This window comes from Phacochoerus africanus, chromosome 14 (assembly GCF_016906955.1).
Source record: "Phacochoerus africanus isolate WHEZ1 chromosome 14, ROS_Pafr_v1, whole genome shotgun sequence".
In the NCBI taxonomy this organism is placed as follows: Eukaryota; Metazoa; Chordata; class Mammalia; order Artiodactyla; family Suidae; genus Phacochoerus; species Phacochoerus africanus.
This window is the reverse complement of record NC_062557.1, coordinates 43,045,119-43,067,915: the sequence shown is the minus strand read 5'-3', so window position 1 is coordinate 43,067,915 and position 22,797 is coordinate 43,045,119. Positions and strand designations below refer to the sequence as shown.

Here is a 22,797-nt window from a genome sequence, read left to right as displayed (position 1 = left end):
GTCACAGATGTGGCTCGGATCCTGTGTGGCTGTGGTTGTGGCTGTGGCGTAGGCTGGCGGCTATGGCTCCGATTTGACCCCTAGCCTGGGAACCTCCATATGCCGCAGGTGTGGCCCTAAAAAGCAAAAAGCAAAGAATGTTCAAATTAGGGGAACCTGGAAACCACACTAGTTTGTCAATAAGAGAATAGATTTGGAAAACAACAAACAACAAAGCCAACCCACAGTGGTCTTGCGCTGATTCCTGGACTGGCTCCGATGTGCAGGCTTGGAGCGCCCCCTGCTGTCAGATGCTCCCAGACCTGACACTAGGGCGCGCTGACCCTGGGCCCAGGGGCCGAGGTAAAGGGAAAGGCAGGGCTCCTGCGCCTCAGGTTTGGCTATTGGAACCTGAGGCAGGCAGGGAGAGGAGGACTGACCCGGCAGTCTGGCTTGGTCACCCATTAGCTCCATGATTTTGGACACACTCTTATCATCACTTCCTGGACCTCAGTAGTCATCTGTCATCTCTCCCCGCAGAGTGACCAGGAAGGTGGGTGGGCAGATGGACTCAGAACAGTGCACGCAGGTGAGGGCTCTCATGATGTCCCAGGGCTGCCCTCCCTCTGACCCAGGCCAGGGAGGCCACCTCAGGCCCCCCGGAGGCCCCAGTCTTTGAGCTGAGCCTTCTGGAGTCTGCCGGCAGCTGCTGGGAGCTGGGCTCTCACCTTGCACCTCACAGCTGGCAGGCAGGCAGGTCAGGCCCAAAGGACCTGGGGCGGGGGCAGACCCCCTGGGCAGTTGGAGGAGGATCCCTCCCACCTCCCTTGTACCAGAGACCCGCTTTGCCACCGGGAGTTCATTTTAAGTTTGCACTCAGGTTCTAGAAGCCGCCGTTTTGCATCTGTTTCTGGAGGCTGGTGCTACACTAAGCATGTTCTCTGCCTACTTCTGACAGCTGGCCGGTTGGCTGGCCTGAGAGAGGTGGCTGGGACATGGGTGGGACAAGAAGCCTGGTGAGTGCCGGCCAAGGTCAAGGCCAAGCACAGAAAGCCATGCCCCAACCCCGCCGCAATTGTCTCCTCATCCTTGCTCCTTGCCCGACTCCAGGGGGCGCTGCTCCCATAGGCACTGCAGGAGAGCCCTGGGAGTCCGCCGTGTGCTTTGCCAAAGTCTCCCATGAGGCGACCTCGTCAGATCTCAGTTCCCCTCAGGCCCTGGCCCCGGGGGGCCTCCCCTGGGGAGCCCAGAGGGCAGTGGGGGCCGGGAAGCCCTCTCTCCGCAAAGGAGGATGGGACAGCGGGAAGGAGAGGGAAGTGCCAGAGGTGATGACCCTGCACTGTCCCGGTGCCACTAGCCCACAGCCCAGCTCACCTGCCCCTCTTCCCAGGTCACCTAAAACCGACCTGGATACCTGGGCTGTGTCTGCTCAGGGATTCACGGTAGGACAGCCCCTCGCGAACGTTAGCTCGAGGTTATGACTGTCAGGACCGCTGCCTGGGGGCGGCAGAGGCAGCTGCGGCGAGTGCTCAGAGGGACAAGGCCCCGTGAGATGCTGGGGGCAGCGGGACAGTCATTGCCTTCACACCGTGAACTCTAACGGGGGCCTCGCCTTGGACAGCCACAGACAGCCACGAGGAACCTTCTCTCCATTCACCAGAAGAGTACCTCTCCCCCCCACCCCGCCCCCGCACAGCTTCAGGCCCTAAGCATGTATGCAAAAAGTGTTGTGTCTTTTTTTTAGTAGCTTTTTTTTTTTTTTTTTTTTAACAGCCACACCTGAGGCATGTGGAAGTTCCCGGGCTAGGGGTTCAGTCACAGCTTGCAGCAACGCTGGATCCTTAACCCACTGAGCAAGGCCAGGGATCGAACCCGCAACTTAAGGGACATGTTGGGTTCTTAACCCACCAAGCCACAACAGGAACTCCGAGTCTTATGTTCCTAGTCACACATGAGTGTTTCCTTTTTCCAGAAACTTCAGTGCAGCGTTCCTGTTGTGGCTCAGTGGGTTAAGAACCCGCCTAGTATTCTTGAGGATGTGGGTTCGATCCCTGGCCTTGCTCAGTGGGTTAAGGATACCAGTGTTGCTTCGAGCTGCATTGTAGGTTGCAGACAGATGCAGCTTGGATCTGGCATTGCTGTGGCTGTGGCCTAGGTTGGCGGCTGTAGTTCTAACTCAGCCCTTAGTCTGGGAACTTCCATATGCTGCGTGTCTGGCCCTAAAAAGAAACAAACATAAAAACAAAACAAAAATAATAATAATTCAGTATCTTTCCCGTTTTGCCTTGGATGACAGGACACTCAAAACTGTGTTATCATTTGGAACAATAGTTCATATTCCCACTCACTCTGTCTCTCCCTCCCTCTCTCTCCTGTTTCCTGGTATCTTCCCTCCTCCCAGGAGGGGAGTGGACAGTCGCTGCACATTGTCAAGTTGTAAATTAATCTCCGTTTCTGCCGTCCTTGTCCCTCTCCTTGTCTCCAGGGTGCAGCAGTTAGAGGAAGAAAATGCCGAGCTCAGAACGACAGTGACTCGGCTTAAATCACAGACAGAGAAGCTGGATGAGGTGAGCAGCAGGTCCAGGCATCTCTCAGACTTGGATCTTGAGCTGAATTCCTTTAGTTTCTAGTTTCTTAAATTCCAATAAAGTTGCCCTAGGGGAAAAGAAGGCAACAAAATTCAAACAATACTTTGTCTTTCTGTATTTCTTTTCTTTTCTTTTTTTTTTTTTTTTTTTGTCTTTTTGCCATTTGGGCCGCTCCCGCGGCATATGGAGGTTCCCAGGCTAGGGGTCTAATCGGAGCTGTAGCTGCCAGCCTACGCCAGAGCCACAGCAATGCGGGATCCGAGCCGCATCTGCGACCTACACCACAGCTCACAGCAACACCGGATCGTTAACCCACTGAGCAAGGGCAGGGACCGAACCCGCAACCTCGTGGTTCCTAGTCAGATTCGTTAACCACTGCGCCACGACGGGAACTCCTGTCTTTCTGTATTTCTAATTTTCCAAAATTTTCACAGGGACGTATATTTCTTTATATTATGGAGAAACTAAGAGAAAGAGCAGTTCCTGTTGTGGCTCAGCAGGTTAAGAACCCACCATAGCGTCTGTGAGGATTCAGGTTCAATCCCTGTCCTCACTCAGGCGGTTAAGGATCCTACTTTAGCTCAGGCTGTGGTGTAGGTCACAGATGTGGCTTGGATCCTGTGGCTGTGGCTGTGGCGTAGGCTGGCAGCTGCAGCTCTGATTCGACCCCTAGCCTGGAAGCTTCCATATGCTGCAGGTGCAGCCGTTAAAAAAAAAAAAAAAAGAAAAGAAAGAGGTTTGCTTCTGTTTGGGCTTCTATTCAGGTCTGTCTCTCCTCATTAGAGGACTTCAGAGGAACTCTTGTGGCACAGAGGGTTAAGAATCTGGTGTTGTCACTGCTGTGGCTAGGGTTGCTCTGTAGCTCGGGATCGATCCCTGGTCAGGGAAACGTCTGCGTGCCGTGGGTGGAGCCAAAAAAAAAAAAGAAAAAGTAAAAAGACTTAAATTAAGAGACCTGAGATTTTTCTAGCTGCATTTCTAAAATCCTAGGAGACCTGGTCATTTCTTTAACCCATCCCTCAGGGGGCTCTGTCCAGGGGGCTGGTCTGATTGGCCCATTTGTCGAGGTGGCTGCCCCGACCCACATCAAAGCCCCCAGGGCACAGCGGGCCCCTCTGGGAACTCCCCCCACCCCACCCCGGTCTCCCGGCTGCAGGAGCGGCAGCGCATGTCCGACCGGCTGGAGGACACCAGCCTGCGGCTCAAGGATGAGATGGACCTGTACAAGCGCATGATGGACAAGCTGCGGCAGAACCGCGTTGAGTTCCAGAAGGAGCGGGAGGCTACGCAGGAGGTGGGTCCCAGGCCAGCGGGCGCCAGGGCTCCCCTGACCCCAGCCCCCCTGCTCCTGCCAACCAGCCTCTCTCCCCCCAGCTCATTGAGGACTTGCGGAAGGAGCTGGAGCACCTGCAGATGTACAAGCTGGACTGCGAGCGGCCGGGCAGGGGCCGAGGCTTGTCTTCCGGCCTGGGCGAGTTCAGCGCCAGGGCCCGAGAGGTGGAGCTGGAGCACGAGGTGAAGCGGCTCAAGCAGGTGGGTCTGCGGGGTGAGGTGTCTGGGTGTCCCCACCGGGCGGGCCTCCTGCGAGGGGCCGGGAGCTGGAGCACCACCTTCCCCCACACAGCTGCCCGCTCCTCCCGACACCCTGGGCCTCGGGGCTGCTCATCCCCGTCTCACAGCTCGAGCAAGGCAGGTGGACATCCCAGGTCCTCCCTCAGCAGCCACGAAGAGAAGCAGACCCCAGTCCTCGGTCCTGGGCATGAGGGCTGGAGAATGAGACTCCCCAGCCCCGCGTGCAGGCCTTGCTGCCTTGGGTTCTCCCACAAGCGGACCCCGAGCCCACGATTCCATGTCACATGGTTCCCAGACACCCTCCCATGACTGGAGACCAGTTCGGGGTGGGGGAAGCGGGGTCCGGAGGGACATTGACCTGGTGGGGGCAGCCCTCGCTCAGACCTCTGAGTTGGCTGCCCGGGATGCAGAGGGGCTGGAGGTTCTGCGTCGCCAGCAACCCCAAACCCCAGCCCTTCTCAGCCATGGTGGGGGGGGGGACGCCCAAGGTCCCAGGTGCCAGCAGTTAGGAACTTTGAGGCAAAAGCAAGAGTCACGGGGCTGGTAAGGAGGGCCTGGGCGGGCTGTACGCAGGAGCAAGGGCGCCCTTGGGAAGAACTCCCAAGAGTGGGATTCCTGAGCCCAGCTGCAGGGGGAGCTGAGAGCATGAGCTGACCCGCCAGCCCAGGGACCCAGAGCATGCTTTTCACCCAGGGCCAGTGGTGGAGAAGGAGCCACTGGGTGAGCAGTGTCCCCACACAGGGCCTCGGAGCCCCCTCTTCCGGCTCATCTCCCCTTAGGGAGGAAGGAGCGGCCAGGAGCCATGCTTCTGTCCGGAAACTTGGCTCCCAGTACAGGGCTATAGCGCCTCCTCAGAACCCCAGGACCTCCCAGCATCCAGCTCTCCTCCCAGGCAGGCGTGGCAGAGGCCACGTCATCCGTGGGTGTCCTGAGCTGCCTGTGACACTCCCCCGCCAAGGGGAGGGTGCTGGTGGGGGCTAGGAGCCCGTGGATGCAGAGATGTGGGTTCTGGATGCCCGGGGAGTTGATGTGGCCTCTGTCCCCTCCACAGGAGAATCATAAGCTACGGGATCAGAACGACGACTTGAACGGGCAGATCTTGAGCCTCAGCCTCTACGAAGCCAAGAACCTCTTTGCCACCCAGACCAAAGCCCAGTCTCTGGCTGCAGAGATAGACACGGCCTCTCGCGACGAGGTAACGTGCTCACCCGCTCTCGCCTCGGAGCCCGGCCCCTCGTCTGTGAGTCCCGCCCCATCCCATGGTGAGCCCCGGGCCACCCAGAGCAGGAAAAGCGGGCCAGGACCTGGCCGCTCAGAGTCCCCACCTGCGGTGACCCCAAGCGACAGGGCAGAGTTGAATCAGCTCTGGTTTCCTGTACGTGGTGGGGGAGCACGGGCTTGGGAGCAGAGTGGAGTTCGAGTCTCCACTGTGCCAGGAACGGGCTGAAATGGCCAGTTGATTTCATCAGCCTGCGATCCAGGGGAGGCTGGATGTGCCCTGGAGCCAGGCCAAGGGGGGAGGATACTGGCTTTTCCTGGGCACCTGCTTGCAGGTGTCTTCACTTAATCTTCTGAGAACTCGAAGGCGTTCTGAGCACGTTCTTGTCACAGATGGGGAGACCGGGACACGAGGTCAGCCAGCTTAGGGGGGGAGAGGGACCCAGGTTTCCGGCACCAAAGCCCACACTTTCTGCCCCACTGGGGTGTGCTGATGAAAGATCAGGCCTCCGAGGAGCTCTCACTGGGGCACAGCAGGATCCTCAGTGTCTTGGGAGCGCTCGGACAAGGCTTCTGTCCCCAGCTCGGCACAGTGGGTTAAGGATCTGGTGTAGCCGCAGCTGCAACTTAAGTCAACACTGCAGTTTGGATCTGACCCCTGGCCTGGGAACTCCAGATACCGTGGGGTGGCCAAAAATGGGAGGGAAAAAAAAAAAAGATCAGGCCTTGAAATACCTAGGTTAGATTTCAGCGTGAATCGTAAGAGTCAGTGAACCCCTTACCCTGTGCTTGGGCACCAGCCTCCAGCCCGCAGGCAGAGGCAGCATTTCATTTCCATGAAGGACACAGCAGGAGGTGACCTAGAGGACAGTGTCGGGACTGGGGGGTGGCGTGAGGGACAGTCTAGGCAGTCCTAGGACCCTGGGACCTTGGATGTCCATCCTGATTATAAAGGCCTCCGGCCGGTGTTCCCAACCTCTTCCACAAAATCACCCCTCCCGGACCCCTCCACAGGCCAGCCGTGTGAGCGTCCGTAGGGGGGGGGAGGCCTGGGCCTCTTGTGTATCTAACCCTCCCTGGGTCTGACACCAGAGCCTTGCGCCCCAGCTTCGAGGGCGGCTGTGGGTGTTGGGGCCCTGGCCCCGGCCCGGCCTCTGACCTGTCTTTCTGGTTCCCTTCAGCTCATGGAAGCCCTGAGGGAGCAGGAGGAGATCAACTTCCGGCTGCGGCAGTACATGGACAAGATCATCCTCGCCATCCTGGACCACAACCCCTCCATCCTGGAGATCAAACACTGAGACAAGGGGGGCTGGCTGCAGAGCGGCCTCGGCACCCCCGGACCCCGGGATTCAGGGCCAAGCCCCGCCTGAGGATGCGGCCCAGGCCGGGCCTCACGTGCACACTGTAAAGTGACTCTGGCCACCGTGTGATGTGTACTGGTGTGTGTCGGGGGAGGGGGGGGGAGAGCGTGGCTGCGCGGCTGTGGGCGCCCTCTGTGCCGTCGGCGCCGTCCCTGCGCTTCGCGGTCCCTCTGCGGGGGTGGGGTGGGGGGGCAGGGGGTCCTGGAGGGGGGCGGGGGCGAGGTCGGCCGTCAGGAGCCGCCCTAAGAACCAGAGCCGAAACTTGGGTGTCAGATACTGGACGAAATGATTCTACCTCTGGGGCCAGGATGAACAAGTCCTCGCGTGAGACGGGCTCTTCCACCCCATCCCTGCGTCCCCCAGGGGCGTGGGAGCCGAAGGATGATCTTTTCCGGGAGGTCCAATGCCTCACCAACCTCTTCAGCCCCCTTTCAAGCCCCAGTGCTGGAGCTCGGAGAGGAGGAAGGGGTGTTAGGAGGGGGTGGGTGGGGTCCTCTCGAGCCCCCCTTCCCCCAGCCCGCAGCCCCCGTGATGCTGGTGCCCCTTGTGTCTAAAGGACTTGGGCTTGCGGAGGCGCTGGAGGGGCGGGCGCCCTTCGTCCTGAGAGATCTTGGCGTTTTTCGGGTTCTCCGTAGATGTCCCCGTCCCTGCTTCGCTCCCTCTCCCTTTCTGTCTTTGCTTTGTTTTTTAAGGCAATGAACAAAATAAGCGGCATTCCCGCGAGTGAATATCAAGGAGGAGAAGGAAGGAGGAGGGGCTGGGGGCTGAGGCTGGCTAATGCCAGGGGAGGAGGGGTCCTTGGGCAACCAAAGACACGGTTTTCGGGCGGGAGCATGCCCACGTCCCCCGTCAGCATCCTTTGCCGTGGCTGCATTTTGAGAGAGAAGCACGGATGGACCCTCTGACAGCGCCTCACGATTTGGGAAAGGGCCTCGCGTCCCTGTCCCTGGTGGTGGCCTTGGGTCTGGATTTCCGGAATCCAGCCTCTGGGTTTGGCACGGCTGCGTAGCAAGACCCCTGGGTTCCAGGCTTTAGCAACACACCTGTATTTGGTTCTCAGCCAGGGGAGCAAATGCGGTGCGGGGGGCGGGAGAAACGGGGAGCTTGCAGGGCAATCTTGGTCCCATCTTGGTGCCACGGGGTGGCCATCACCCCCTGGAGCTTTGGTGTGGCCGTTTGTCCTAGAGGGCTGGGCGTAGAGATGGTACTTTTCTCTGAGTTTTCCAGTTTGTCTCAGTTTTGTGTGGCTTGTGATGCGTTTTCTGAATCCACATGCACATAAACATGTATGGCTTTCACCCCCCGCCCATGTCTTGTTCCCTTCAGCCCTTGCAGTGGAAAAACGCCAGTCTGGGCATGTTGGGGAGGCGTGTACGCAGAGGAGAGAGGGCGGGAGAGGGTGAGGAGGGGACCTGGGGACTCCGGCTTGTTCCTGCTCACAGAGCAGGGCTGTGGCCTGCACTGATGTTCCTTCCCTAACAGGTACCTTTTGCTCTGGTTGGATTTCCTGAGTTCTTTACACGCATATGCATGGGGGTTGTTTCCTGCAGCAAGTGCCAGGGCCACATTGGTCTGATCCAGGACTTTGGGGCCGCCCACACCGGGAAGATGAGGGCAGGGGCCAATCTTCTGGGAGTCTCTCAACCCTTCAAGACACTGGTCTCCTTGGGGCGCCTGAGGGTCTGTGCAGAAGCAGTAGAGGAAAGACGGCAACAGAAGGAAAAAAGGAAGGAAAGTGTGTCTCGAGGATTTGCTAATCTGAAGGAAGGGAGCGAGGGAAAGGAAAGATGAATCAGGACATGGCCTTGGTCTGGGGGTTACATGCGAAGGAGTCTTGCAAAGAGGTCAGCCAAGTCCGGGTCCTGGTCTATGGGGGCCTCGCCCCAGGCATGAGCATTTTATGGGTGACACTTGATATGCCCTTCAGCTGCCTTGATGTGGGTGGGATTCGAGGGAAGACCGCCTAAGTGAATCGATTGTTTGGAAAGGAGGTGGGAACAGCTGTCGGCCTCAAGGGGGCGCCACGGGAGCAGCCTCCTCCAGGAAGCACTCATCCAGGCCCCTGGGGACCTGGTCTCTGGATCTGGGCTGCCTTTAAAATGAGCCTGAATCCCACCTAACACTTGCCCCAAGTTAAATCCAGCTGCCTTCAGCCAGAATTCATCACATTGGCTTTAAGATCATGTAGTTTTTAAAAATGCTCTTCCTTGTTTGAAAGCTAGCGGCGGAGGGGGGGGAGGAAGTGCTAGCTTGAGGGGTTCCCATGCCCACTACCCCTGGGCAGGTTCCAGAGCTGGACTGACTCTGGGCAGCTGTAGGCAGACCCCACTCCCTTCCTGTTTTCTCCTTTGTTTTCCGGTTGAGAGGTGTGCTCTTAATTCTCAGTGGTGGGGCTGCTAGATAGTCTACAGGATACCCAGTTAAATTTGAATTTCAGGTAAACAAATGATTTTTAGTAGATATGCCATGCAATACTTGGGTCATACTTAAAACGGAGACATTTTGGAGTTCCCCAGTGGCTCAGCAGGTTAAGGACCCAGCGTTGTCACCACTGTGGCTCAGGTTTGATCTCTGGCCCAGGAACTTACATGTGCTGCAGGCATGGCCAAAAAAAATAATAATAATAAAATGGAGAAGTTTTAAAAATTCTGATAACTGGGCCCAATCCCCAGAGGTTCTGATTTCAGTTGGTATGAGATATATGCCCCAGGCACTGGAATTTTTAAATAATTCCCCAGGTGGAAGTTCCCATGTGGTGCATTGGGTTAAGGATCTGGCATTGCTGCAGTTGTAGCACAGGTTGCAGCTATGGTGTGGGTTCGATCCCTGGCCCAGGAACTTACCCATGCTGCAGGATGCAGCCAAAAAAAAAAAAAAAAAAAATTCCCCAGGTGACTGTAATTCAACTGAGGGTCCCAGGTGGTTTCCGTTTTGCGAACCAACAACCCTACCAAGGAGGGATTAGCAGAAACTTGTCCCAAGTTTACAGGTGTGGGGAGGTGTGGGGAGGGGGTTCTGGAACAAACTGACGTGGTAGTGACTCTGGGCTCTCCGTGCATTTAATCAGAACCCACATAAGATTCGTTGAACCAGCAGGTGAGGCACTTTCTGGCTTACGTAGGCCCTGTTTTGGAGGAAGGTATGAGAAATAAAGTTCTTGTTTAAAAAAAAGAAGAAAATTAACTTTGAATTGCTAGAGGTAGACAAGTTATTTTAAATATGTAGGTTCTTTGAGAATTGTCAGAAGGAAATTATCCTTTATCTTTAAACCTCTAATATGCTTTATTTCTGACCTATTAAAAACACAAAGCTTGACAACGTCCCAGAATACTCGTTCCTGCAACAGTGGTTCTCAATCACCTGTAGTTTTTATTTTGTGGTTTCCGTTCTCGTGAGTCATATTTTATTGGATATATGTATTACATTTTTTTTAGAATATAGTGGATTTACGGTGTCATTTCAATTTCTCATGTACAGTAGAGTCAGTACAGTGACTGAGTCATTCATATATATATATATATATTTTTTTTTTTTTTTCTCATACTGCCTTCCATCACGTTCTATCCCAAGAGACTGGATATAGTTCTCTGTGCTGTTTAGTTTGGTAGATACAAACTATTACCTAAGGAGATTTATATTTTTAAATGATTTTTATGTTTTCCATTGTAGCTGGTTTACAGTGTTCTGTCATTTCTTACCTGGCAAGATTTTTAAACTTCAGCTGCCTGGGCCCCCAGAGAGCTGGATTCAGTTGGTGTGGGTGTGGCTCCCCAGGTGACATTAATATGGGGCCACCACTGAGACTCCTGCCCTAGGAGGTTGCTGGCCGGAGGCAGAGAGGATGGCTGGAAATGGCTGGTGGGCTTGTTAATCCAGGTGCTGGATCGCAGTGGGTTCTGCTGTGATGTTGGTGGCTCTTGCTGTCATCATGATGGATGTTAAGAGGTGGGCAGATCCCTCGGCCCCAGGGTGACGCCTTCAGGAGTGGGTGGATCCAGCTGTTCTCACCAGCCTGGGGGTTAGCGAACCTGAAGGGACAAGTCTGCCTGTTGCTCATGGAGTGAGTGGGTGGCGCGTATTGGGGTGCACAGACCCCAGACCCAGTCCAGAGGGGAGAAGGGCAGGGGAGGGAGGTGGCTGCTGACAGCAGCTTCGGAAACAGCAGCCACAGCTGAGCCCGAGGGGATTCCCGCCTTGTGGTTTTGCCTCTGATCTGTTGTCAGGCTATTGGTAGCTACACCAGCATCCCTGCCCAGCCCTGGAGGCTCCGGGCACTGGTCCCCGAGATTCCAGGCCCAGCCAGGTCCCAGGGGTCAGGACGCTTCTTTTGTTCCAACGAGGGACTTAATAACCGGCAGAGGCCGACCGGGGCCAACGGGGCCTGGTGGACCTGGGAGAAATTAAGCCCTCTTTTTGTGCTCCGAGGGGGTGTGTGTGTTTACTGGCATCAGCAACTTAAACCGAAACGCTACCTTTGGATGCAGTCAGCACAGGGAAGTGTTGGGATGGTTACAGTGCCAAGGAAATGACAGTTCGCCTGGCAGTCGGACAGCCACTCCTTTAAAGGGCTGAGGCAAGCTTCAGCTTGAGGAGAGGGGCTGTTCAGGACTGCAGCGCGGCCATCCTCATTTGGGACTGGGGCAGCCCCTCTAGGGTGATGCTTCAGACTGGGGAGGGGGCCACGGCCTCCACGGTGACTTTGAGCAAGTCCCTTCCCTGCCGTGACCTTCAGGAGCTCCGGGGCCCTGCCGCCCCCTTCTGAGTGTGCAAAGGCAGGGAGCAGGAGAAGCCGGAACCATGGGCCTGCCTTCCTGCCTTCCTGCCACGCTCGACCTACCTGGGGAAATAGGCTGCCTTCTAGAAAGGTCTGTCTCTAAAAGCATAGACACTGCGGAGTGTGATGCCACATGGCATTGGTGCTCTGACCTCGGAGGCTCCTCTTTTTGTGGTGCCTGTTAAGAGAGGGATGTCCGCCCAGAGCCCTCCCCCGTAGCGGGGAGGCTGGGAGGAGCATCCCAGGGCCACCCTCGCAGGGTCGCAGTGCTGTCGTCGCGGGAGATGTGCCTCCCCTGGCCCCCTCTGCTTTGCTGTGCTGCGTGGGCTGTGTTTCGTCTGCATGGTTTGGAGTCGTCGTCCTCGTGCCTTCTCCTCCCTGTCACTCCTGTACAGGAGTTGCCACTGCCCCCTTTTCTACGTCCTTGCATTTACCCCGGCCCTTCCCAACCCCCGTAAAGCGGACACAGCGCCCCACATCGTGTCCACAGGCTTCCGCCGTGCTCCCCATGCGCTCACCCACGGGCTCCGGCTCCACTTCCCGCGCTCGCTCTGCCGTGCAGACTCGTTGACCTGGGACCGAATGCTTCATTGTGGTTTTTAGCTTGTGGGGCGCAGGCCCACTTAGCCCCTCATCCAGCCGCCGCCGTTTAGGAGCCCCGCACACTGGAAAAGCCTCGCTTTGTGCAAAACCACTTCTCCCATAAACCCCTCCCTGCATCGGTGTGTCAGTATCTGTCCCCAGCAGGGCGCACCTTTCTAACCGGCTCAGGAGGGCTGTCATGGGTCTGTGGCTGCTCTGTGGGTCCCACGAGAATGAACCCCCAGCTTCCAGAAGAACCTCCAGCTGTGTGGCTCCCATAACTTTGCATTGAACCTGGGTTCAAGGCCACTGCCATCTGGTGTCTAAATAGCTTTGGACCCCAGGCAGGCACAAGGAAGAAGCTTCCGGGCTGCATCCCCTGCCTGCCGTTACCAACCAACCACCGAGCCCTTCCTGTCTGCTGAAGGTGCTCAGACCCGGGTGCCATTAAATCCCCGTGATGTCAGACCCACCTAGAGGGGACCGTGCATCCTTGAGGACTAGCTCACAGCCTGCTGGCTCCCTTGTCCCGGCTCTTCCCACTTCCTGGGCTGTGTCTCCGGGGCCCGGGTGGGGTGAGCTACACATGTGGGCTGGTCCAAGTTTTTGTCATGTGGCCCTAACGCATCTCGGGATCTCCCCAGAGTTTCTGCCCCAGGAGCCTCCCTCTGGAAGCAGGTTTGGCTTTGGGGCTGGGGTGAGACCTCCGCCTCCAGGCCCCAGGGTGGGGAGAGAGAGGTGAGGCTCCGAGGCTGCGTCCCAGGGCCCCGCACTCTCCACCTCCCACCTGCTTCTAGCCCCAAAGGAGCAGGCTCTCGGAGGCAGGCTCCCTTGGGAACGCTCATGTACAGACCAAGGTGTAAATAAACACTTTGCTTTTCCTGCCTGACTTGATGGTGTTTCTGTGGTGGGGGAGGGAGGGTGGAAGAAGTGAGGCCGGGTCCCAGGGCTCCTGGGGACAGATGACCTCCCTTGGGAAGAGCAGGCCCTGGAGTTCCCTCTGTGGCACGATGGAGTGGGTGGGTAGGATGGCTGTAGTGCCAGGTGGCAGGTTCAATCCTCAGCCTGGCACTGGGCTGCAACTGCGTTGCAGATCCGACCCCTGGCCTGGAAACTCCATATGTCACAGGGTGGCCAAAAAGAAAAAAAAAAAAAAAATCCAGGCCCTACCCAGTGTACAGGGTGGCTGGGGCCCCTCCAGGGACAGGGGCTCGCCCTGCAGACCCTCGTTAGCCTGCTGTCCCTGGGAGAGCAGGTGCAGATCCCAGAAGCCACAATAACGGCACCGGAGCTGTGATGTTTGGAAACTGTGTCCTCACTGCAGCCATGTTCCCTTTTGTATCAAGGGCCTCCCGGGGGTCTCCACTTGCTTGGGGTCACTCTAATGAGGTCCCATGCCATCCTTCTCTGTGTCAGCTCCCATGGGGAGCAGCTTGCTGGGGTCCCAGCCCAAGTCCCCTGCCTGATTCTGGTTTCACACCAAGTTGCCAGTGTGGGTCCTGCCAAGCACTGGCGGTGTTCCAGGTTGCTGGCCCAGAACCCCAGAGTTCTGCCCTCTCCTCGTCTGCCCCTGGTTCCTACGGGATTCTCCAGGTGTCCACAGGGCGTGCAGGCCAAGCCTCTGGAGCTGAGTCTGCCCTCCCTTGGCCCAGGCTCTCAGGACAGGCAGGACCCGGCCCCTCCACCTCCCCACCCAGGTGGGCCCTGGTGGGCAGATGGCTCTGCATTCACTGGACTCACATGGCCCCCTGGGCTCATGGCAAAGTCATCTTCCAACACTGGGAGTTGTGTGTTCTGGACGTCTCTTCCCTCCATCCTCCTAATAGGCCTTTCGCAACTAGGGTTGCCAGATTCTGCAAGTCAGAATACAGGATGCTCAGCTGAATTTGAATTTCAGATAATTTTTCAGTGAAAATAGGTCCCACTGTGGTGCTGTTATGCATTGTATATCTGAAATTCAAAGTTAACTGGGCGTCCTGGATTTTCTCTGGCAACCCTATTCTTCACTCTGTCCAGGGTCCCTCTGCTGCCTGCCAGGTGCCTCCAATTCCCGGGCAGTAGGCCTGCACCCCAGTTTCAGAAACAGCTTCCTTCTTTGTTTGCCACTACTTTTTTTGGCCATGCCTGCAGCCTGCAGAAGTTCCCGGGCCAGGGGTGGAACCCATGCCACAGCAGTGCCCTGAGCCACAGCAGTGACAATGCCAGATCCTCAATGGCTAGGCCATCAGGAAACAACTGCCTTATTTTATTTTTATTTTTATTTATTTATTTATTTATTTATTTATTTATTTATTTTTTGAGCCTGGTTCTGCTTTCCCCATCCCAGCCATTTAGAAGCCACTGCTGGCCTTTCCAGAAGCTGTAGCCCCCTCGCACCCTGCCTTGGGGGTGTGTTGAGATCTAAAGTCCGGAAAAGATGAGCTCTGTGTTGTCAAGGAAGTGGAGGGGAATGCAGGGGTGTCTTGGAACCAGGGTGGGGACCCAAAACCCCAGTTGTGAACTTCTGGTTTGCTGCTGTTTCACAATAATTAGGTTGTGAAGCGTTTTCTGAGCACCAGCTGTGTTCATGGAGAAATTCCTGGGCCTGACATCAGACTCCACGCACGGACTTCCTCCTCGGTTACTCAGCAAGTCACCTCTCTGAGTTCGGGTTGCCTCGTCTATAAAGCTTCCCGCCCACGGAGTCAAGTCACAAGATGCAGATCCAGGAAGTGCCTGAAGAATCAGGATCTGGATTTCAGGAGGCAAAAACCCCATCTTCCTCCAAAGGCTCCTCATCAAAATGTCTCCTCTCCTAGTTTTCTAGGGGGCAGCTCTAAAAATGTCCCCCACACTGGGGATGGGGGTGGGGAGTGGGACTTAAAACCACAGAAATCGATTCAAAGTTCTGGAGGCCGGAAGGCTGAAATCAAAGTGTCAGCAAGGCTCGTTCCTTCGGCAGGCTCTGAGGGGACCGTCTCCTCTCCGGGTTCTGATGGTCGCCAGCCATCCTTGGTGTCCTCAGCTTGTGGCTGCCTCTCTCTGATCTCTGCCTTTGTCCTCATATGGGCATCTTCCGTCTCTGTACCTCTGCATCCAAATTTTGCTGTTTTTTTTTTTTTTTTTTTCCCTTGGTCTATTTAGGGCTGCACTCAGGGCCTATGGAGGTTCCCAGGCTAGAGGCTGAATCAGAGCTGTAGCCACTGGCCTACACCACAGCCACAGAAACACCAGATCTGAACACTGTGACCTACACCACGGCTCACAGCAACGCCGGATCCTTAACCCACTGAGCGAGGCCAGGGATTGAACCTGTGTCCTCATGGATGTTAGATTCATTTCCACTGAGCCATGATGGGAACTCCCAAATTTTGCTCTTCTTACAAGGATGCCAGACATTGGATTAGAGCCACTCTCTCCAGCACAACCTCACCTTAACTGCGATCACCCTATTTCCAAATAAGGCTACGACGACAGGTACCAGGGCCTAGGACCCCAACATATCTTTTGTGGGGAGGCAGTTGAACTCGGGGTGCTATTCTGGAGGGAGGCGGGGCAAGCACTGCAGTGTGTCCAGGCTGTGCCTCCTACATGGGTAGTTCCCCGCTGCCCAGCCTTGGAGACCAGTCCCTCATCCTCTTTGTTACAGAGGACATTGTCCTCACGCCCCCTAGAGGTCACAGTTCCTGCAAAGGTGCTCCACTGTCCCATCCCACCTATTCGCCATGCCCTCAAATTGAGGGCCTTTTAGAGTTTTTTCAGCTCAGGACAACGTCTCCTGGAGGCTCAAAATAATCTGGACACAAAAATCATTCAATCAACAGACTTAATCTACCAGGCACCTCTGTGCCAGGCCGTGGGGATTTCGTAAAAGACAACAGAGGCATCTGCCCCTTGGGGGAGGGGACAGACATGGGCGACTCCTGAGTGATAAGAGGTAGCAAGGGAAAGGTCTGGAGAGGGGGATGGGGAGAGGGGGCAGGTGGGCAAGAGGATTGAGGCCAGCGGGCACCAGGGACAACGGGAAGGGGCATTTCAACAGAGCCCTGAAGAATCGCGGGATCTAGGAATCACACGTGGGAGAGGCTTGTAGGAAGCATGGCCCTTTCTGTGTACTGCGGCTGCGCGGAGAGTGGAGCGGCGGGACTGGAGGATGGGGCCGCCGAGGCCGCGCGGAGCCTGGTGGGCCAAGAGCGGATTGTATCATCCAATAAGCAAATATTTCATCGGTGCCTGACAGACGCTCCGTGTAGGGCGAGGTGTTGGGTCTGGGACAGCAAAACAGACCCACCCCCCCTCACAGCACAGGTGCTTCTAGAATGAGACGATCGATCTCAAACCTGCCTGCATATTTGAATCACCTGGAGGAATTTTAAACCCCTTGGATATAGGGTCCCAGCCCCACGGTTTGGATTCAGGTGGTGAGAGCTGGGGCTGGACTCTACAGTTTTTTCCCAAAGCCCTCCAAGGTGATCCCAGCGTGTAGCCAGAGCTGAGAATCGCGGGTGTATAATCACTGCTGAAATCGTTGGAGGAGTCAGGGGAGACTTCGACTGGGCCTGAAGGAGGAGCTGGAGATGGCCAGGTGAGGGAGGTTGAGAAGGACACGGGGAGAGGAGAGCAGGGGCACAGGCCTTAAGAAGAGGGGGCGGGGCGGAGGGCGGGGCCGTGGCGACCCCCGCAGGATCTTCAGCCTGGTCAGAGCGGAGGTTTCAGAGGTTCCGAGAGCCCGCAGGAGGACCAGGCTGGTGGCCGAGGCAGGTGGAAGTGAGACGAAGGCAGGCTGGCCCCAGGTAAGACCTGGTTTTCTGTTGACTGAGATGGAGAGTTAGGGTCACCAGGTTTGGGTGGTGGCGTGGGCAAGGGAGGCAGGCTTCTCACGGCCTTGCTGGGAGGGTGCCCGCAGCCTACCGAGCTCCAGAAAATGACTAAAGGACGCCCAAGGGCAGAAAAAAGCTCTTCCCGCAGCCCCTCACTTGCAGGCCCTGGACCCTCAGGAGAGCAGGGGTGGCCCCTCTAACCATGGGGTCCAGAGACCCGAGGTCAGCAGGGGGCCCTCGGGGAGGGATGAGTTGATTGGCTGCTCTCTGGCCCTTGAGTCCCGGGGACGTGGGATTTGGCAGCATTGCTCCCCCCGTAGCCCCGCCCCCTCCCTAGTCCCAGTGCCTAAGGCGGTGCTTGGCCTGTAAGAGGCAGTGGATCCGGCTGTTCGTGTAGCTGACGTTTGTTAGGGTTCCCCGCGTGGCTGGAAGTGTGCTGAGTCCTTGGCCCATATGGGGTCATTCAGTCCTCACAACAACCGCAGAGGCGGGTAGCGCTATTATCCCCACTTTACAGATGAGGAAACTGAGCCACCACAGGTGATCTAAGCAGCCGCCAGTCCCTGGGGACTCACACCCAGGCACAAGTCATTCTGGAGCAGGACTCTGGACTAGCACAAGGCTGCTCCAAATGCAGAGGGGCCACTGCAAGCTGGGGAGGCTTCAGGGAGAAGGCAGGCCAGGCGCTGAGCCTGGGGAGCCTGGGCGGGCCCTCCATGAGCAGAGGGGCTCCGAAGAGGATGATGGGGAGGGGGGGTTGTTGTTCAGTGGTAATGAACCCTCTTGGTATCCATGAGGATGCAGGTTCGATCCCTGGCTTCGCTCAGTGGGTCAGGCCTCTGGCGTTGCCCTGAGCTGTGGTGTAGGTCACAGACATAGCTCAGATCTGGCATTGCTGTGGCTGTGGTTGCGGCGCAGGCCAGCAGCTGCAGCTCCAATTCACCCCCTAGCCTGGGAACTTCCATATGCCGTGAGTGTGGCCCTTAAAAAAAAACAATAAAAAAATAATTAATTTAAAAAACGTAAAGAGAGTGATGGGGGGCAGAAGTGGAAACTCGTGCGGCCTGTTTGCATTGATGGGGGCAGGAGCAGAGGCGCAGGAAAGACGGCGGTTCCACATGGGTCAGCCCGGTCGGCTGGGCTACACTGTGACACGAGTGGAGGGGCCAGTAGTGGCTCAAGCCCCCTGGGGCAAGGCTGTGGACTCTAGCACCTAGAAAGCCTAGAGCCAGCTTCAAGCCAGTCCTTCTGGAACTCACCAGGTGACTGTTTTCAGGCCAAAGGAAGTTCTCCTCATTCTCCTGCCATCCCTGGTTTGGTCCTGGCATTCCCTCCAGGCTCTGATACTGAGTTCTGACTTGGGCTCCATGACACTGGTGTGGCCTGAGTTTAAAAAAAAAAAAATGCTAAAGATCCTTGTGTAGTTCATGAGTGTGATGGTTGGGTGCTCAGGCTATTATGCAACATGTGCCTCCCTTAAACCTTATTAAGATATTGGCACATTGCTCATCTGATATAAAAAAAAAAAATGCTGGGAGTTCCCGTCGTGACTCTGCCGTAAGGAACCTGACTAGGATCCCTGAGGGTGAGTGTTCGATCCCTGGCCTTGTTAGTGGGTTAAGGATCCGGCGTTGGCATGAGCTATGGTGTAGGTCGAAGACAATGGATCCAGCATTACTGTGGCTGCAGTGTAGGTCGGCAGCTGCAGCTCCGATTCGACTCCTAGCCTGGGAACTTCCATATGCCTTGGGTGCAGCCCTAACAAGACCAAAATGACAACAACAAAAACAACAAAAACAACAAAAAAACCCTGCTGAAACTCCTGAAAGGCCCAAACCCAGAGGGCAAGGCACTGAAGTCCGAGTCCACGTTCTATATTCTGATCGATGGCGCTAAGCACAGGGGAACCTGTATGACGAATTGGCCCCCTCCGTCTCCACTTGGCTTTCCCACCTTATCCCATCCAGCAGGCCCCCCCCAGACCCAAAGTTGGCCAATTCTGGTCGCGTCATCGGGCCGGACCCTTGGTGCTCTGGCCTGCTGTCGTGGGGGGCGGGGGGGGGGGGGGCAGGCTGTTATAACCATCAGCTCTGAGGTTGTCAAGGCTGGAAGGAGACTAGGCAAGGATCTCGTCCAATCCCTCCCACGAGTTAGCCCTCAAATGAGTCTGCTTTTTGAGGTGGGGGTGTGGACCAAAGTGACCCACCTCCCATCTGTCTGCCCCAGGGCTGAGTTCCCAGCAGTGCTGACCCTCAAGGTCACCATCAGTGGTAGAGAGTCTCCAAAGGTGGCCCCCAGAGACTTATTCTCTCCCTACGCACAGGCCACCCCCCTATCAAGAGGTGGGGTTTATCTCCCCTGCCCTTGAATTTGGCCTGGCCCTGTGACTTTGATCAATAGATGCGTCACCTGTGGCAGAAGTGAGCTCTGGCCTTAAGGAAGCTTCTGCTTCCTTTTTCTTAAAAATGAAGCATCTTGGAGGCCAGTTGCCATGCTATGAGGAAGCACAAGCAGCCACATGGAGGACTGGGGTCCTAAGCCAACAGCCCCAACGAAGCTCCCAGCTAGTGCCAGCCAGCCTAACAGATGAAGCAGAACCTCCTGCTCAAGCCACATAACCATGAAAGATGCGTTCTTATTTTAAGCCTCTACGTTTTGAGGTAATTGGTCACAGAGCAATAGGCGCATGAAATGGCAGGTCTTGAGAGGTTTCAGCACCATCAGGCTTCCTTTCACAAGATCCGTCTTTGCCAAAAGGAATCCACCCAAACGGAACCCATCTTGCGGGATGACTTGGTCCATCGGTGTTCTGATCCCAGCCAGCTAGATAATCTTGTTGTCCAGGAGCCCCTGGAGAATCCTGACTGGATCATGTGCAGGGAAAGGGAGCGTCCCAAGGGTTGTAGCTGCTTAGCCCTTGTCGAGGGGGGGCTTCTGAAGTGCCCTGATTCTTATTAGCCTGTGATCTACCTGCAAGCCCTCCCGGCCCCTTTAAATCACACAGACACCTGAAGGCATTTTTGTGGCGCCGTCAGGAAAAGGTAACGGAACATTGAGAAGGGGAGGAAAGAGGAAAAAAAAAATCCAAACTGCGCTAACTTTAAATAGGACAAGCAGTCTTGATTTAAATGTCTGCAAACGTGGCCATATACCCTCCAGAAAGGCTTCAAGCTGTGCTGACTTCTTCTCAGCAGCAGCCTTAATTTAGAGCTTTCTTGCTGGCAAAGGGGTTGTGAAACTTGAGCAAAGGGAAAGTGTGAGGTTGCTACTGTACCTATGGGGAAAGGGTCAAGTGGCATTTCTCCCACCCCACTCACTTCAGCCGTGAATAATGAAGAATGCTGTTCAATTTGTAATTGATGCAGGGCTGTGGCTAATAGCTAACGAATGCTCCCATTGTGTGGATGGGGAAATGGAGATTAAAGGACCTCTGAGGGGACACTGGGTATGGCCCCTGCCACATTCATCCAGTGTCAAAAAGGTGTTCATTGTGCCAGACAAATGATGACCAGCCCACAAACGTCAAATGAGGAAGTGTGTTACTTGTATGTAATCTCTAGTATTATGAACTATTACTTCTGTGTAACAAAATACCCTCAAGGAGTTCCCTAGTGGCACAGTGGGTTAAGGACCTGGCATTGTCACTGCAGCAGCTTGGGTTGTTGCTCTGGCACAGGTTTGATCCCTGGCCTAGGAACTTCCACATGTTATGGGTGCCACCAACACACCCCCCAACAGCAACCAAAACCCAAACCAAAAAACCTACTCTCAAAACCATATAAGAACAATTTATTATGTTCACCATTTTGTGGGTAGGCTGGCAGCGCCTCTGCTGGGTGTGCCTGGGTTCATTCATGCAGCTGCTCTCAGCTGAAGGGTCAGCTGGGCTGGGAGATCCAAAGTGTCCCCCTTGACATGTCTGGAGGTGGTATCGGCTTTTGGCTGGCAGACCCCTCAAGACCCCCATCCTCCAATAACTGGACTGCCTTCCTTGCACAGCAAAGGCAGAGTTCCCACTGCTGCTCAGCGGTCAGGAACCTGACTAGTATCCATGAGGATGAGGGTTCGATCCCTGGCCTCGCTCCGTGGGTTAAGGATCCAGCATTGCCATGAGCTGTGGTGTAGGTCACAGACATTGCTCGGATCCTGTGTGGCTGTGGCTGTGGCATAGATGGGCAGCTATAGTTCCAATGTGACCCCTAGCCTGGGAACTTCCATATGCCGTGGGTGTGGCCCTTAAAAATGCAATAAATAAGATAGCAAAGGCAGAAGCTGCACGTTCTCTTGAGACAGTAGCTTTCGAATTTACACACCATCATTTTTGCCACGTTCTATTGATCACGGCAAGCCAGATGGCCAACCCATACCCAAAGATGGGGACTAGACTCTCCCTCTGGGTAGGAAAAGCAGCGAAGAACTTGCGACTGCATTTAATCTACCACACCTCTCTATTTAAAATTACCACCCTCCTTCCTACCTGCAGAATTTCCTGTCCTTCCTGCTTTATTTTTCTCCCTAGTACTTACCACCATCTGATATACTATGTGTTTTGCTTATGTGTTGAAGAATGGAAGCCCCCATGAGGGCAGGGGTCTGTGCCAACGCCAGAGGCCCAGCACCGAGAACAGAGTCTGGCTCAGTTCTCCAGGAGGTGCTCAGTGAGGATTTATTGAAGGATCGAATGACTGGAGGATCTTATTCACTGTACTTCATGGAGGGGGGTGTGGCCTGATCCTTATCTGCTGGGCGCTCTGTGTTCTGGAACCAGCTCTCACCTTTTGGTGGAGTTTCCGAGCATCTTTCCCAAGGCAACAGTTCTATATTAAAATGGTACACATGAGTTTAGGAAGTAGAAGTTAGACCATGCTCTTACGACGGCTCACTCCTAGAAAATCGACAGATCCAGGCTCCTGGGCCCACCCAGCTACAAAGCGGCCCTGGACAGACCCACAGGGACCCCCGCCAAGAAGCAGCCCCAGTGCAGCCCAGGGTTGGCTCTGACTCAGCAGGGCAGTCAGAGCGAAGGATTCAGGAACTGTCTACTTTTTTAAAAACTACATTTTTATTTTATTTGGGTTTTTTTTTTTTTTTTTTTTTTAGGGCCGTACCTGTTGCATATGGAAGTTTCCAGGCTGGGGGCAAATTGGAGCTGCAGCTGCTGGCTTATGCCACAGCAATAGCAATGCCAGATCCAAGCCCAGACTGACTTGCCACCACAGCTTGTGGCAACAGCGGATACTTAACCCACTGAGTAGGGCAAGGGATCAAACCTGAGTTCTCATGGATGCTAGTTGGGTTTGTTACTGCCAAGCCACAAAAGGAACTCCAAGGTATTTTTTAAAAAAGATATTTTGGGAGGTCCTAGTAACCATGAGGACGCGGGTTCGATCCCTGCCCTCGCTCAGTGGGTTAAGGATTTGGAGTTGCTGTGGCTGTAGCGAAGGCCAGCAGCTACAGCCACAGCTCCGATTGGACCCCTAGCCTGGGAACTTCTATATGCCATGGGGGCGCCCGTAAAAAGACAAAAAAAAAGATATTTTTTTGGGGGGCCATGCCTGCAGCACATCTGAGTTCCTAGGCCAGGGATCAGACCTGCGCCACAGCAATGATCTGAGCTGCTGCAGTGACACCAAATCCTTAACCCACTGTGCCACAAGGGAACTCCTAAAGTAGAATTTGTTTTTTAGAGCAGTTTTAGGTCCACAGCAAAATTGAGTGGAAAGCACAGTTACCATATTACATGCCCACCCGTGCACAGCTTTTGCTGTCACCACCCTGCAACAGAGTGGTAGGTCTGTCACGCTCTGTGAAATGATCCACTTTAAGGACATGGGACATGCTCATCCTATGATGGTGAGGACACTGTGAAATAAACAAATGTGAAAATATGAGTCTGACTTTCCTAACTGCGGTTTTTTTCCCCT

General features: G+C 55.3%; 1 protein-coding gene and 1 non-coding gene across 4 annotated transcripts in view; both read left to right on the top strand.

Moving 5' to 3' along the window:
- The window catches only part of RAB11FIP4 (RAB11 family interacting protein 4), a 106,446-nt gene extending 98,430 nt beyond the window's left edge, over positions 1–8,016 (top strand). For 2 of the 3 annotated variants that reach the window (XM_047757822.1, XM_047757824.1), the window contains 5 exons: positions 2,465–2,546; positions 3,724–3,861; positions 3,942–4,100; positions 5,191–5,379; positions 6,539–8,016. In XM_047757822.1, the coding sequence (XP_047613778.1) occupies positions 2,465–2,546; positions 3,724–3,861; positions 3,942–4,100; positions 5,191–5,379; positions 6,539–6,655 (685 nt within the window). In that variant the 3' untranslated portion in view covers positions 6,656–8,016. The remainder of the gene's footprint in view (positions 1–2,464; positions 2,547–3,723; positions 3,862–3,941; positions 4,101–5,190; positions 5,380–6,538) is intronic. The other variant, XM_047757823.1, reaches the window with a different exon arrangement.
- A 10,269-nt stretch (positions 8,017–18,285) lies between these two features.
- On the top strand, positions 18,286–18,389 carry LOC125115353 (small nucleolar RNA U13). The gene has a single exon (XR_007132064.1). It is a non-coding gene; the product is annotated as a small nucleolar RNA U13 (small nucleolar RNA).
- Positions 18,390–22,797: the final 4,408 nt, after the last annotated feature.